Source organism: Solanum dulcamara, chromosome 3 (genome assembly GCF_947179165.1).
Source record: "Solanum dulcamara chromosome 3, daSolDulc1.2, whole genome shotgun sequence".
NCBI lineage: Eukaryota > Viridiplantae > Streptophyta > Magnoliopsida > Solanales > Solanaceae > Solanum > Solanum dulcamara.
This window is the reverse complement of record NC_077239.1, coordinates 78,173,485-78,190,923: the sequence shown is the minus strand read 5'-3', so window position 1 is coordinate 78,190,923 and position 17,439 is coordinate 78,173,485. Positions and strand designations below refer to the sequence as shown.

Below are 17,439 nucleotides of genomic sequence, written 5' to 3'. Positions count from 1 at the left end.
AACTAACTCATGAGGTGATGATTGCGTGGTCCTTATAAGGAGATGAAAAGCTGATCAATCGTTCCTCAATGGTTCAATCAACACATACACTTAACAATAAGGTAAAACTAGCATGAAGAATAATTCTGAGAGAAATGGAAAACATACCTGTAGAAGATCTCCAATTGTTGGGTGGGATTTACAATTGTATACCTCACATTTTTTACCATATAAACTTGCAATATAATGAACCAAGATTATAATGAAATGCCTTTTCACAATATTCCAACTCATTCATTCATTAATTATAAGGTATCAAAGTCTGTTAAGTGCTAAGAAGATGTTGGAACATAACTGTAAATCCTTTCGGACTATTTCTGCAATTCAAAAGGTGACAATAACGAAGTTCCATCGAGCCCTTTGTTGTATAGACGCGTGACATACTCTTTTCTACTTGTTTCCCGGTAGATTGGAGGGTTTTCGTCGGATAACAACTCCTTGATTGGACCATACAATCTCGACTCGCTGCCTTCTTGAAAATGCATTCTGAAAAAGCTTGCCAGTGAAATTCTTGGTCCTACATTTTTCGCCAAAACTCTGTGAAGAACGCTTTTGAACTTATCATTTGTGATGAGCTGCAAAACCAAAAAAATGGAAACTAATGAATTCATTAATCAAGTTCTTGACGTTTATATAAAAAGTCTAAGACTCTTAAGTTATATGCACTGACAATGCATAGATTTATTACATCTACAATAATAGGTAACATTTCATAACAAGCCTGATAGGTTTATAATAGCCTGAAAATCAGAGTAATAACCTGCTATAACCTTGCACTGCTAGTGTTAAATTTATTTTTGATGTCAATATATATACATCAAGCTCATTTTACAAATGTATACTCGCCTGCATAAGATCTCCAATGTTTACTATTAGAGCTCCAGGCAAGAAAGGAACATCAACCCATTGATTTTTATGAAAGACTTGGAGACCACCAATTTGATCCTGTAATACAATAGTCAAGAAGCCACTATCTGTGTGACCGCTAAGGCCTAAAGTGAGATCTGGTTCAGGGCATGCCGGATAATAATGGCCGGTAATGAACAGCCCCTCGGCACATTCCATGTCTTTCAAGTGTTCTGATTTGAGTTGTAGAGCCTCAGAGAGTAACTCAAAGAGAGTAATTCCCAGTTTCATGATGTACTTCGTGAATTCGATCAACACTTCTCTGTAAAGTCAAAAAATGCATTCAATAAAGCAGAGATGACCTTGGAAAAATCTAAGCACATATGAACATTGTAATGTGTCCTTTGTTTGTCAAAGATTTGGAAGCCACAAATGTTGAAATTTGGCAATCATATTTGTCAAAGATTTGGTATACTTGATAAGGTTCACATTTAGCAACCATATTTGTCAAAGATTTGGTATGCTTGATAAGGTTCGCATTTGGCAACCATAAATGTTAAAGATTTGGTAGCCACAATATTTGATATATTCACACTAAGATGTTGAATTTTTGTATCTTCAAATAATATATCCATGACATCAAGCAACCCATTTTTTTCCTATAAATAGGGATGTTGGCCATTAGTTGAAACACACCTTGAAGCATATAAAATATTTCATTGCTTTCTTTATTTGTATTTTCATTAAGAGTTATTTTGTAAGAGAGAGAGTGTTGGGAAACACTTGTGTGAACCATTTATTTGGAGTGATCTTGTGAGGTTATTCTCTTGGGGTATTTGGGATTAATTAGAGTATTTACTCTAATTTTGTACTCTCTTTTGTACTCTTGTGGATATAGTAAAATCTTCTTCTCCACCCGTGGACTAGGTCACACCGATCAAACCACGTAAAATTTATTTCTTCTTTATTTTCTTTACTTTCATTATTATCAACTTACTATTGTCCTATTGTCATTATAACATTATTTGGCTAAATTCCGCATTACCCGAGTTTTCGATCCTAACAAATATTAGCATGACGATAAGGAAACATATAACTAGTTTATAATTTGTGTCAAATAAGCCTAATTGATACTTCCTCCGGTCCATATTACCTATCTTTTAAAGGTTTTGCACGCCCCTTAAAGAAAGACATTTAATAGCTTTAACAATATGGGATTTTGTGTAAACTACTCTTTGTCTCTCCCTTAAAGATCTCACTTAGTTAATACTCCTCTAATTTGAGTAGTAATGGTAGGTTTGGGAAAAAAAGTAACAAAAGACTTCTTTTTTTCTTTATGAAGTGTCAAGTATTTTGAAACAAATTTAATTGGCCAAAACGACTAATACTTGAAACCGGAGGGATTAAAATTTTGTACCTGCAAACCTCAGGAATTTCTTCGGGATCAGGAGGATTAGGAGCCATGACACAGTAAAGGGTGTCCCTCCAGTTAGCTGTTGGTGATTTGAGTAGATCAAAATTGCTATTGTAGGTGACCTTCCTCGTAATATCACGTGAGTAGAACTCTTTCTTCACCTCAGAATCTTGCTCGTGAAAATGGCAAACACCTTCTAGTACTTTCTCCATAACACTTGATGGGATTTCATGATGGACAATCTGGAAAAATCCCCAATTTTCACTAGCATCCTTTATTTCTCGAACGATATCAGCTCGTTGAGCTGCACTTTTTCTCAAACCTTCAAAATCTATGACTGGAATGCTCAGCTTAGTAACTCCATCGGAGTCTGATTTCTCTTCACTCACATACTGGTTGTGTAAGAATATACGTGGTAACTTTGCGACACCAGCATCTAGTAGTCCTTTTACACCCGTCTTTGAATCATCAAAGGCATGCACTTCACTTTTTCTATCATATTCCGAAATGTCATCTTGCTCATTTTTTTCATTTCTTGAGACAACCATTTTTCTCCTTCTAGAGGAAAACTCTGTTGTTGAGTATGAAATCAAGAGTCTTTTCAGACATAACAATAAAATGAGAATATAATAGAGGTACTTACACAATTGATATTATTATATAGTTTCTATGTAACAGATTCCATCACAATGAAAAGCCAAAAAGCTCCAGGACAAAGGTCTGTATTATGCTATGTAATAAGTTATGTCTTGTTCAGTTTGTTGCAGTGGAAAAGGAGAAAATACAATTAAAATAAGATATTGAAATATTTTGTTACATTACTTTCTCTTTTTCAAGAACGGCGTGTTTGGTATGGAGGAAAATATTTTTCAGATAAAAATTTTTCTCCAAGAAAATAAGTTTCATAAAAATGAGGAAAGTAGGGAAAACAAGTTCCACAAATGGCATTCTACATTAATTGTGTCCTTCCTATGTTCCAACACATCTTATCTTCACCCCCAAGTAGCCCTCATCCCCACCACCCCACCCCCACCTCTCATATACAACAACAACAACAATAACAACAACAACCCAGTAAAATTCCATATCGTGGGGTTTGGGGAGGGTAGAGTGTACGCAAACCTTACTCCTACCAAGGTAGAACGACTGTTTTCGAGAGACCCCCAGCTCAATACAAACATAATAAAAAGGTCAGATACGGTTAAAATATTCAAATAGCTATGAGATAACAGATAACGAACGCATCACAAATAAAATAGAGTATAAAAAGTATTATATAATAACAGAAATAACAAAAATAATAGAAATCAGAGCGCAAGCGATCGTAATGCAATACTACACATACTAATAGGGAAGAATAACAAGACTATGAACTAGCATTCTACCCTAATGTGGGTCCTCCATCTCTAGTGGACCTCTCAGTAGGATTCGAACCCAGATGAAGTTCTGAGCATCTATCAGAGAAAAAAGAACGAACGGATCTTGTTTCCACGCTTTTCTATCTAGGGTCAGGTTCTCCGTAAGCTGTAACCGCGTCATGTCCTGTCTAATCACCTCTCCCCAATATTTCTTTGGTCTACCCATACCTCTTCTGTAATCATCCATGGACAACCTCTCACACCTCCGCACTGGAGCACCTGTTTCTCTCCTCTTCATATGCCCAAACCACCTCAGTCGCATTTCCCACACCTTGTCTTCCACCGAGGCCACTCCCACTTTGTCCCGAATAACCTCATTTCTAATCCTGTCGCTCCTGCTGTGCCCACACATCCATCTCAACATTCTCATCTTAGCAACTTTCATCTTTTGAACGTGAGAGGTCTTAACTGGCCAACACTCCGCCCCATACAACATAGCCGGTCTAACCACCACTTTGTAGAACTTGCCCTTAAGTTGTGGTGGCACCTTCTTGTCACATAGCACTCCAAAAGCAAGCCTCCATTTTGTCCACCCTGCCCTAATATGATGTGTGACATCATCGTCAATCTCCCCACTGCCTTGCATGATAGACCCAAGATACTTGAAACTACTTCTCTTTTGGATGGCCTGGGCACCAAACCTAACTTCCATGCCAATCTCTTGGGGTGCCCCACTGAACTTGCACACTAAGTACTCTGTCTTGATCCTACTCAGCTTAAACCCTTTAGACTCCAAGGTACGTCTCCAATCCTCCAGCTGTCACACCTCGGGAGGGTACCCTAGACGTGACCAGCACTTGAAAGCCTTTTCTGACCTCCAAGCGAACCACCTAACTCGATCATTCCGTCATTCGGTCCTATACGCTCAAAGGAAGGCTCAATTATAACATGTTATTTACAATATGGGGGCCGAAGGCCAAACATATTTAACTTAACAAAATAAATATAATAGGACTCCCCAAAATAACAGTCCAAACTCCCCACACTCTAGTCTATGAAGCCTCTATTAAAGTCTAGAAGGTGCCAATGACAAGCCCATGACTACCACAATCAAAATAAAGGAGACAACATGAAGCAATACAGGGAGCTCAAGATCCTCCGGAAGCTAGGAGGACTCACCACGTAGCTGGAATTGCATAGATAATCAACGGTGCGCTGGTTGATGATCTCTGGTACCTGTCTCTGCATCATGAAATGATGCAGGCCAAATGACGTCAGTACATGGAATCTACGAGTATGTAAAATGGTCGAATACAATGAACATCAAGGAAGAATCAGTTAACTCGGAATCTCAACTCATATACATATATATACAGGACAACTCACTCAAATGTTCTAAGTCTAAACGAGAATATGATTTAGATGGGACCAATCACATATCATTCAACTTAGTCTGACTCAGAGTACTATCAAGACCTATTTGGGAGTTTCTCTTAACCGACAACCATCACTTATGAGCCAGTGAAAGTACAACAAACCGACGTTGTTGCCGCGTCCATTCATACTTTGCCAGAGTATGAACGAAACAACCAATCATAGATCCAATCCAACCAAGTCCTATAATGTCAGGACAAACATCTCTGGGAAACATCCGACTTTAACGGTTCAATCTCCCCTACGTTTGGCGACGTAGTTATTGGGTTCGAGTATGAACTATACTCTTGCCCAATTCGGTGCTCGATACTCCTCCCAAGACTCAATGCTCATAAAAATCTATCCAATCAACTCAATCAATCACATCGACAAGTCTCATCACAACCTTGTCAACTCATCAACTCTATCATGATCAAATCTCTCTTAATCATACTATCCGATCAATCTCAATCATATCTTTCAAGGAAATTTAAATGCACATTTATAGCAACATATAGACATAACCAATCATTTCCTCCATTCATTGAGAAATCCTTGAGACTCATCACAACTTCAATACTTTAACTCGACACTTTATAATAGGTACATTTTAAAGAAGATAGCATCTTTTATTATAACCTATATCATTAAAAAGATCAATAAAATATATTTAACAACTCATCTTCATCAACTCATACTCACATAAAGGCCCATTTTAAGAACTTTTTAGCTCAACAACATCAACACATATAGAGTCAAATAAATAGGGGACAAAGCTCATACAAACATAACCATACCAAGAAAACTCTATTTTTCATGAACATCTAACCTCAAAGCAAGAGTAGGGCACATGGGTGGACTCAACCCATGTTTTGGATAGCCTTACATACCTTAGTGAAGACTTGAAGAAAACCTTGTGGTTGGGTCTTCAATGGAGAACTCAAACCTTGAAGCTCTTGGAACTCTTCTTGTTGGAAATAGAGAAGAAGAAGAAGAAGAGAAAGAGAGAGAGAAGCTCCTAGGGCTTTTAGAAAGAGACTGAGGCTGTAAAAATGTGTTCCCAAAAGACCAAGGGTAATACATATATAATTTGGGACAAATTTCCAAATTGCCCCTTCTCAAAGTTCTGAAAAATAGGCAAAAATGCACCTGACGCGATAGTGGCGCGTCGCGCCATTGCAGCGCCAGGCCGATTACGCCTAAAACCTGCACACCTCGTAGTGGCGTGCCACGATAGAGACCAAACTACTGAGGCATGTTTCTGGCGCGATAGTGGTGCGTTGCGCTCTTACAGCGCCAAGACCAATATTTTCTGGGATTTGAAAATTGGCTTGAAAAACCCTGCACACTTTTTAGTGGCGCGCCGCGCTAGAGCCAAACTACTGAGGCATGTTCCAGGCGTGATAGTGGCGCGTCGCGCCACTGCGGCGCCAATGCCCAGTTTTCCAGCAATTGCAACCCAGGCCGGAAACTCTGCTGTACTAGTTCATCTTAGGATCATCATATCTTTCGACTCCAAACTCTAAAATTTACATTCTTGGTGGCGTTGGAAATAAGACTCGACGACCATTAATTTAATAGGTCGTGGGCCACCCAGATCATCATATATCAAAAGATAGGGTCGTTAGAAGTCAACCCCTCATGCGAACTCCTCCTCAAAGTTAGCCACGACGAATCTTTTTTGTCTTAGCTCGGCCCTAGGGGTCCTCGTAACCCCACATCACCTCCAACACTCCTCAATTACTCGGGGACTCATCTTAACTCAAGCACACACTTCTAAATAATTGGGTTCGACCCTGCACGAATATAAGAAGGGTCCGAATCCTAGGGAAGAATTTTGAGGGGCGTTACACCAGCTTAGCATTAACACCTCTACGAGTCTTATCCATCAGGACTATGTCATCCGCGAATAACATACACCATGGCACCTCACCTTGAATTTGTCGCGTCAATCCATCTATCACCAAGACAAATAAAAACGGACTAAGAGCTGATCCTTGATGCAACCCCATCACAACTGGAAAGTGCTCTGAGTCCCCTCCTATTGTCCTTACCCTAGTTTTGGCACCCTCATACATGTCCTTGATCACCCTAATGTACTTCACAGGTACACCTTTAGCCTCCAAACATCTCCATTGTACCTCTCATGGCACTTTATCGTAATCATTTTCTAGGTCAATGAATACCATATGCAAGTCCCTCTTCCTCTCCCTATACTACTCCACCAATCTCCTCATAAGATGGATGGATTCTGTAGTTGAGCGTCCCGGCATAAATCCGAACTGGTTCTCTAAAATAGACACACCTATCCTCACCCTCATCTCCACCACTCTTTCCCACACTTTTATAATATGGCTTAGAAGTTTGATACCTCTATAGTTATTGCACCTCTGGATATCCCCCTCGTTTTTGTATAGAGAAATCATTATGCTCGACCTCCATTCTTCGGGCATCATTGTCGTCTTAAAGATGACATTAAATAACCTAGTCAGTCACTCCAAACCTACCGAGCTCGCGCTCTTCCAAAATTCCCCAGGGATCTCATCGGGCCTGGTCGCTCTTCCGTAGCGCATCCTACGCACAGTACCCTTAACCTCTTCGACCCTAATACTCCCACAACACCCAAAATTATGACGACTCGCTTTATGATCCAAATCTCCCAACACAATCTCTCTATCACCTTCTTCATTCAAGAGTTTATTCTAAATTATATACAAATGCTTTTAGGATAATATTTTTCACTTAGCACCAAACACAAGAAAATAACTAAGCAATCCACTTATTTTCCTAGAATACATTTTTCTTGCAAAATATTTTCCTTCATACGAACACACACTTTTTGCATACAAAAGTGTTCATACAAAATATACTATGTATATATAATTATTAAAAACTATTATATGATTTGTTGGTTTAGTTTGGTTAATTCTTCGGTTTTTTGAACAAAACCAAAATCAAATCAAATATTATCATTTTTTAAAATGTAAAACCAAACCAAAATAAAAATTGATTTATTTGATCACTTTAGTTTGGTTTTTCAATTTGGATCGTTTTTTATCCAAACCGTGAACACCCCTATTTATGACTTTAGGAAATGATGGATAAACAACTATTTTAACTTTTCTAATGCGAATGATATTTACTTGATAGCCATCTCATTACGAATGCATATAACAACAACAACAACCCAGTGAAATTCCACAACGTGGAGTCTGGGGAGGGTAAAGTGTACGCAGACCTGACTCCTACCAAGGTAGGACGGCTGTTTCCGAAAGACCCTCAGCTCAATAAAAGCATAAAAGCATAAAAGAGGTTAGATAAGTCATATATGAGAAAGCAAATAATGAGAACGACAGGGATAAAATAGAATAATCAAAATACAAAAAGTAATAGATAATAGATAATAACAGAAATCAGAGTATAAAAAATTATAGTGCGCTAATGCGCCTACTAATAAGAAAGAATTACGAGACTATGTACTAGACTTCTACCCTAATGTGGGTCCTCCACACCCTCCTATCTAAGTTCATGTCCTTAAAAAACTATAATCGCGTCATGTCCTGTCTAATCACTTCTCCCCAATATTTATTCGGCCTACCCCTACCTCTCTTGAAACCATCCATGGAAAACCTCTCATACTTCCATACTGGGGCATCTTATCTCTCCTCTTCACATGCTCAAACTATCTCAGTCTCATTTCCCGCATCTTATCTTCCATCGAGGCCACTCCTACCTTATCCCAAATAGCCTCATTTCTAATCCTGTCCCTTCTGGTATGCCCACACATCTATCTCGGCAACTTTCATCTTTTGAACGTGAGAGACCTTAACTAGCCAACACTCCGCTCCATATAACATAGATGATCTAACCACCACTTTGTAGAACTTGCCCTTAAGTTATGGTGGCACTTTCTTATCACATAGCACACCAGAAGTGAGCCTCTATTTCATTCACCCTGCCCCAATACGGTGTGTGACATCATCATCAATCTCTTTGCTGCCTTGTATGATAGACCCAAGGTACTTGAAACTACTTTTCTTTTGGATGGTCTGGTCACCAAGCCTAACTTCTGTGCCAAACTTCTGAGGTGTCTCACTGAATTTGCACTCTAAGTACTCTGTCTTGGTTCTACTCAGCTTAAACCCTTTAGACCCCAAGGTATGTCTCCAATCCTCCCGCTTAGCGGTAACTCCACTATGAATCTAATTGATCAGGATTATGTCGTCCACGAAAAGCATACACCATGGCACCTCACCTTGAATTTGTTGCTTCAATCCACCCATTACCAAGGCAAATAAAAACGGATTGAGAGATGATCCTTGATGCAACCCCATCCCGACAGGGAAGTGCTCTGAGTCCCTCCTACTGTCCTTACCCTGGTTTTGGCACCCTAATACACATCCTTGATCACCCTAATGTACGCCACAGGTACACCTTTAGCCTCCAGACATCTTCATAGTATCTCTTGTGAGACTTTATCATAAGCCTTTTCTAGGTCGATGAATACCATATACAAGTCCCTCTTCCTCTCCTTATACAGCTCCACCAGTCTCCTCATAAGATGGATGGCTTATGTAGTTGATCGTCCTGGCATAAATCTGAACTGGTTCTCTGAAATAGATACGCCTCTCCTAACCCTCAACTCCACTACTCTTTCCCACACTTTCATAGTATGGCTTAGAAGTTTGATACCTCTATAGTTGTTGCAGCTCTGGATATACCCCCTGTTTTTGTATAGAGAGATCATTACGCTCAACCTCCATTCTTCGGGCATCATTTCCGTCTCAAAGATGACATTAAATAACCTAGTCAGCCACTCCAAACCTACCGAGCTCGCACTCTTCCAAAATTCCCCAGGAATCTCATCAAGTCCGGTCGCTCTTTCCCAATGCAACCTACGAACAACACCCTTAACCTTCTCAACCGTAATACTCCTGTAACACCCAAAATCATGACGCCTCTCTGTATGTTCCAAATCTCCCAACACAATCTCTCTGTCCCCTTTTTCATTCAAGAGTTTATGGAAGTATGACTGTCATCTCTGTTTAATAAATGTCTCCCCTATCAATACTTTTTCATGCTCTTCCTTAATGCACCTGACTTGACTCACATCGCGTGCCCTTCTCTCCCGTGCCCTGGCTAGCCTGAACAATTTTCTATCCCCGTATTTCTGTTCTAGTTCATCATAAAGGCGTTCTAAAGCTGTCGTTTTTGTCGTTGAAACCATCGACTTCGCCTTTTTCCTCGCTATCTTATAAAGTTCCCTATTCGTCCACTTATCCACCTCATCCTTGCTTTTTATTAACTTTGCATATGCCATCCTCTTTGCTTCCACCTTCTCTTATACTTCTCTATTCCACCACCAATCCCCTCGATGTCGACTACGACTACCTTTCGAGACTCCCAACACTTCCCTTGCTACAACCCTAATACAACTAGCCGTCCTATCCAATATACTGTTCACATCCCCACTACTATCTCAGGCCCTTATATCCTTCAATTTCTCTCCCATCTCCAGGGCACTAGCTGTGGTCAAACTCCCCTATCTGATCCTAGGTCGGTCCTCCCCGACCCTCTTCTTTCTCGTTATCTTAATCCCTAAATCCATCACCAAGAGCTTATGTTGGGTAGTAAGGTTGTCGATCGGAATGACCTTATAGTCTTTGCACAAACCTTTATCATCCTTCCTAAGGAGTAAAAAATCTATCTAAGTCTTATCCACCGAACTACGGAAGATTACCAAGTGGTCCTCCTTCTTTGGGAAACTCGAATTGGATATCACCAACCCAAAAGCTCTCGCGAAATCCAAAAGTGAAACTCCTCCTCTATTTCTGTCCCTGAAGACAAAGACTCCATGCACATCATCATACCCTTCCAAAATAGACTCGATGTGTCCATTGAAATCCCCTCCCACGAAAAGCTTCTCAGTAGGAGGTATGCTTTCCACTAACTCATCCAAATCCTCCCAAAAGCGCCTCTTATCCTTCTCGCCTAAGCCTGTTTGCGGTGCATAAGCACTAATAATGTTCAATGTGATCCCTTCAATGACCACCTTAATCGACATCATCCTATCAGTGACTCTCCTAACCTCCACCACCTGATCTCTTAAATCATTGTCTACTAAAATGTCTACCTCATTCCTATACTTAGATCTACCAGAGAACCAAAACTTATAACCGTCTACCTCCTTAGCTTTAGAACCTACCCATTTGGTCTCTTGGACACAAGCTATATTAATCTTCCTCTTCTTTAGAATCTTAACTAGCTCTATGGATTTTCCCGTTGACGTTCCAATGTTTCAAGAACCTACTCTCAGTCTAGACGCTTCTTTAACCCACTTTCCCCTCATTACGAACACATAAAATATCAAATTATCTTGGGAAAACTCAAAATGTGTAGTATGAATAGGGAAAACAACATTTCTAATGGGCTTCAACTAACAATCATGCATTAACAAGAGGACCAAAAAAGGCTACTTTAAATCTCATTGAATGAAATGCCACCACTTAAGTTCTTTATTTAATTACTAAGATATGTGTGTACAACAGGTACAAGAATTCTTAATCGAACTCACAAGCAGAAAACCATAACCAAGGAGTAAAGCAATGGAAGATGATGAATCATTTTTGCAGATCCTACCACTATTTCTGTAATTTTAAATGTGATGATAAGAAAGTTCCATCAAGCCCTTTGTTGTATAGATATGTGACATACTCTTTTCTGCTTGTTTCCCGGTTCATTGGAGGGCTTTCCTCTGACAACAACTCCTTGATTGGCCCATAGAGTCCTGATCCACTGCCTTCCTGAAAATGCATTATGAAAAGACTAGCCACAGAAATTCTTGGTCCTGCATTTGTTGCCAGCACTCTGTGATGAACACACTTTTGAACTTATCATTTGTGATTAACTACAAAACAAAATAGACACAAAGGAATTAATTGATCAAGTTTGTGACATTCATATAAATCCATCAAGATCATTTTACAATATGAAATTGCCTGCATAAGGACTCCAATATTCACAATTAGAGCTCCAGGCAAGAAAGGAACATCAAACCACCAATTTTCATGAAACACTTGGAGGCCACCAACTTGATCCTGTTATAATATAGTCAAGAAGCCACCATCTGTGTGACTGCTAAGGCCTAAAGTGAGATCTGGTTCAGGGATGTCGGATAATAAAGGCCAGCGAAGACAAGCCCCTTGGTGCATTCCATGTCTTTCAACTGATCTAGATGGAGTCCTAGGGCCTCAGAGAGTAACTCAAATAGAGTAATGCCTAGTTTCATCGCATACTCCACGTATATGATCAAAACATCTCTGTAAAGTCAAAATATGTGCTCATATCAACTAGATGCAACTTCCATTGATGATAATAAATTTGATAGCAGATCATGAGAATTTAAGCTAATTCAATATTTATCTCTTAACATTGTCTTGACATCACCTCATGAGCTAGCTTTTGTGGTTGAATTTGCCTTAAAGTGCATTCTCTTTACATGGTATTTAAGTCAAGCCTATCCAAGTTCTTGGTTTACCCAATATCGAGCCAACATATTATGTTGTTATTATTCCCGGTGTCCATTCCTCAATGTACAGGGGAGGAGAGTAAGTGTTAAGTGTCCTAATCATTGGCTAAGCGAATGAATTGTTATCTTTTTATATGTTTTTTAGCAATTCACTTTACGAGCTAACTTTTTGGGTTGAGTTAGGTGAGGTCCAAGGTCTATTTTCTTTACATGATATTTTCTTGACAACTGAAACATCCCAAGGGCCAATATTAGAGAAAGACAGATCCCTAATCTTGATTTTCTCCTCATGTAAACAATCCACATTCGAACTGTCCAGACATGGGCTTACGGGGAGAAGGGAGGGCTGTTAAGTGACCCAAATTTATTGAAGAAATAGGCTGCCCCATCGTAAGGTTTTGAGAAATCATCATTTCATGAGCTAACTTTTGGGATTGAGTTAGGCCCAAGGTTTATTTTCTTACATGGTATTGAGCTAGACTTATACCGATCTTGGATTATTCAACCTTGGTCCACCGTATTATATTTGTCATGGTCCAAATGACCATCTCTAAGTGTGTAAGGTAAGTGGAGATTTATGTGTCCCACGTTGGCAATTCTTACCTCCTGAGCTAGTTTTTAGGGTTGAATTAGGACAAAGTCTATTTTCTTTACAATAAGTATGACAATCACGAAGCATACCATTATGTTTATGAGCTATAGCTGCCTAAGGAAAGACTGATACTAGTATCATGTTTTATACCTGCAAAACTCGGCCATTTCTCTGGGATCAGGAGGATTAGGAGCAACGACACAGGAAAGGGTGTCCCTACAATTAGCTGATCTCGCTTTATGTAGATCAAAATTGCTATTATAGCTGAACTTCCTCGTAACATCACGAGAGTAGAACTCTTTCTTCAACTCAGAATCCTGCTCATGAAAAAATCCCCAGTTCTCACAAGCATCCTTTATTCCTTGTACAATATCAGCCCGTTGAGATGCACTCTTGCCCAAGCCTTCAAAATATATGACTGGAATGCTAAACTTTGTAACTATCTTGGAGTCCGATTTTGTTTCAGCCACATACTGGTTGTGCAAGAATATATGCGGTAACCTTGTGATACCAGCATCCATAAGTCCCTCTACACCAGCCTTTGAATCATCAAAGGCTTGAACTGCTCTCTCCCTATCATATTTCGAACTATCCTGTTGTTGAGTTCTTCCATTATTTAGGCAAATCATATCTTCCTTTTCTTTAGAGAAAAAAACAACTATTGACTATGCAAATATCACGATCCAACCCACCGGGCCGTGCGGGCGCCTAATCTAGAACCTAGGTAGGAGAACCCTCAACCCCTTAAACAAAAGAACATGCGGAAGTTCAATAAAATGCCAATAATTTGCCAAAAGAGTTATTAAATCACTTTATATCAACTTAAAAACTCTGATGGATCATTACAAGGAACAAGCTAACACCTTCAAGGATACTAGTCTAAACAGGTACAAGAACTTCTAAAGATACAGTATACAATAAAATAATGATACAGCTCCCACCATAAGGAAGAAAGGGTAGAAACTATTGGAGAATCATCTTCATCTTCACCTAAGAAACATCACTGACCCTACAACCAGACTATACCAAGTGGCATAGCAAGAGTAATATCAGTACAAAGAACACGTACTGATAGGAATCATCGGTCAACCCGATACCCACTGTATAATATAAAGAAATTAACAAAAAGAAGACATGCTCTTAAGAAAATATACTCGCCAAACCTTTATGCACAAACTCTTATCATTCTCGATAACCTCATTAAATTCATTCAATCCTAACTCTTATCCCTTCTAGTTGGTCTACTTCCAACCTAATACAAATCAAGGCCTAAACCTTCTATCACATAGAGGAGTTTCCAAACTACGGGCCACTACTAACTTTGTCTAACAAGTCTATTACCTTTAGCTTTCATACCAACACCTGACCCTAGAATAATTAACATCTCACTTAAAAGGGGTAAACATTTAAGGGCCCTAAGCTCCTCTCTGGTCCGTACTAACCCACTGTGGCGGGACCTAACCCGCTGTAGAAACCTCGCTACAGCGGGATTCCTCCCACCAGAGTGGCCTAGCCAGAGATAGTAACTCTGACTTCTCCCCCCTTCCCATTTTTTTTCATATATACCAACACGACACCATCAATATCTGAACATGCATATATATAGAAACATATTACCAATTTACCATTTTAAGAGCAATATACAGTTTCACCGTGTAAATCTCAGATTACAACTGTTAACATGGTAACACTTGGACCTTCGATCCTTTGATATCACTTATTACACAGAATGGGCACGCTCAATTACCATCAAGTCAGTTTCTCTATCATCACACATATAGTCAAGATCAATTTACGGATGATAGTCACATAATGGTTCTCTCATGAAACCCATACCCAAACTATTAGTGTGTCGGCGTGACACCCGATCTAATATTTAGTATGTGTCGAAACGTGACACCGATTCAATATATGCGTCGGAACGTAACACCCGATCTAATATATGTCAGAATTTGATACCCGATCCAATATCACAATCACAATGCACAATCACAGTCCACAACGAATAGTTCACATACTTGCACACTTAAGTAATCAGGCTCATTGCATGTAATTGTTCACAAATACTTATTTCATTAGTTTTATTTTATTTTATTTTATTTTATTGCATGAACATGCATTACTCAACCATTTCACATGGAACTGTCACTATGAACACACACATATAAATATATATATATCTACTATCTTTATATGAATCAATAGCCCCATACTGGACCCTCATTATTTATTACAAGTCTTAGGATCTCACTCTAACCCAACAATTTTCTTACACATTAACTTTACAAGGACCATCAACCATATCAACAAGAAGTATTAAGGTTAACAATCAAGAACTAGACCATCATCACTAGTCACATCATAATCATAATCCACATAGTACATTCCTACCATAAACAACAATAGCAACACATTCAGCCATACAGACTCCGTGCTTAAAGGTCTAAACATAAAATCTCCCATCAATCTACGATACATTATGCAATGGGAACAGATTTATAACTATTCAATTGAGAAACCTAGCCTACTTGGGTGCCAAGTAACTGCTGTAGAAGTCTGATTACGAACCTTGACTCATTTAGTGAAACTTATCTTGTTCATAGTCTAAAATAATAGCATAATACAAAATCAATCACAAATGGCCTATATACTTCAGATTATATGCAAATCCCAGGCCAGTCCTATGATTTTTCCACCCAAAATAGGGTTTTCCTACATTAACTACAAGCCAAAACCTTCCCTTAATGATCACCACCAACAATTATGGGTTCTAGGAATCGAATTATAAGTTTAGGGAGTAAATTACTTACCTTTAGCACAAATTGGTGTGGAAACCAGTAGAAAATTTCCCTAGGTTGCTTTTGGTCTTTTAAGAACGAAGTGGGAATGAAATAAACCATTATGAGGTTTTTTCCGACTTTAAATTTCGTCTGTCCTGCCACAGGGGGACCATCCTGCTCTGGCGTCCCGCCACAGCGGCCTAATTCCTTCCATAACGGCTTCAACACAGATAATGCTTAGTAAAAAGAGCATAACTTTTTACTCTAAACTCCAAATGAGGAAAACTTGGTGACATTAGAAAAAAGACTCGTAGACCTTTAATTTGATAGGTTATGGTCGATATAATTTATTATATATTGAGAGATATGGTCATTTGAAGTTGACTCTAAGTTAAACTCAAGTCTGAAACTAAATCGAAAAGATACTTTCAGTTCAACTTTGAGATAGTATCATAGCATGACCTTAATTCACAACTAATGCACTCACATATCAAGGTATTGATCCTAACCTTATGATGAATAAGATTCGTATACCTTTACCGCAGATGGTTTTAGGTAACGATGGGCTAGGTGGTTATAATAGATATCAATTTACCCCTCGTTCGTCCCCAAACGATAACACGAAGGAGAGGACATGAGCCGATATAAGAGATTTTCAAACCGAATAATGAGAAACCATTACAACTTAGGGAAAATCACATCCCAGACTAACCTCTTTACATCAACCGCTATATGCAAAGTTCTACTAACCCAAAATCCATTCTGGAAGTTTCCATGGGATAGTATGCCCCTCACATATTATGATACCATCTTAATTTTTCTCAAACACATACCTTGAGACACCAAATATTTCTAAACCCCACAATTCATAAAGTTCATTAGAATCTATTCTAATTAAAATCTTGTCAACTCTCACACTAGGGAGAACTTTACCTGGGCACTTACACCTTAACCAATGCTATAACAAGCACATCATCCCCACTCAAAGAGAAATAACCACAAAGTATCTCACAAATCAAACATAAGAATCAAATCAGCCCAAATAAGTATGCAAGGATGCTCATTTAAAATTAATAATCGAGCATCATTCACATTCGCCGGCAATAACCTCAGCATCACACTCTCGCCAGAAATGACCTTAGCAGTACACTTTCTATTTCATCACAATGTCTAGGAACAAAAATGCAATTTGGCATGTTCACATAATAATGAGGAAATGATAAGTTCAACCAATTCACAATCACAATGGGACATTCAAGACAAATTGTAAGATTCACATCAATGCCAATTTCAAGCATTTTCACGTAAGGGTCCTCTTATGGGACCTACAAGCACTTAGTATGTGTCGGAACGTGACACCCGATTCAAGATTTGTGTCAAAATGTGACACCTGATCCAAATATGTGTCAGAACATGACACTCGATCCAAGCACATAATTCAGCCAAAATCAAAATGAATAGTCACATTT

At 39.0% G+C, this 17,439-nt stretch overlaps 1 protein-coding gene and 1 pseudogene across 1 annotated transcript; both read right to left on the bottom strand.

Annotated features, from left to right (window-relative positions):
- Positions 1–236: 236 nt before the first annotated feature.
- On the bottom strand, positions 237–2,965 carry LOC129883110 (deacetoxyvindoline 4-hydroxylase-like). Its single transcript, XM_055957694.1, has 3 exons — positions 2,303–2,965; positions 886–1,207; positions 237–614 (listed from the first exon to the last, which is right to left on the bottom strand). The coding sequence occupies exons 1-3, from the start codon at positions 2,845–2,847 to the stop codon at positions 351–353; spliced, it is 1,131 nt and encodes a 376-aa protein (XP_055813669.1). The 5' UTR covers positions 2,848–2,965; the 3' UTR covers positions 237–350.
- An 8,592-nt stretch (positions 2,966–11,557) lies between these two features.
- On the bottom strand, positions 11,558–13,819 carry LOC129883707 (1-aminocyclopropane-1-carboxylate oxidase homolog 1-like; annotated as a pseudogene).
- Positions 13,820–17,439: the final 3,620 nt, after the last annotated feature.

Bases quoted from the DNA above. Each gene is read 5' to 3' on its own strand.
- LOC129883110 (XM_055957694.1), bottom strand. From the start codon at position 2,847: ATGGTTGTCTCAAGAAATGAAAAAAATGAGCAAGATGACATTTCGGAA. The intron at 1,208-2,302 runs GTACAAAATTTT...TTGACTTTACAG, and splicing joins GAAATTCCTGAGGTTTGCAG to AGAAGTGTTGATCGAATTCA. The intron at 615-885 runs GCGAGTATACAT...TTGGTTTTGCAG, and splicing joins ACATTGGAGATCTTATGCAG to CTCATCACAAATGATAAGTT.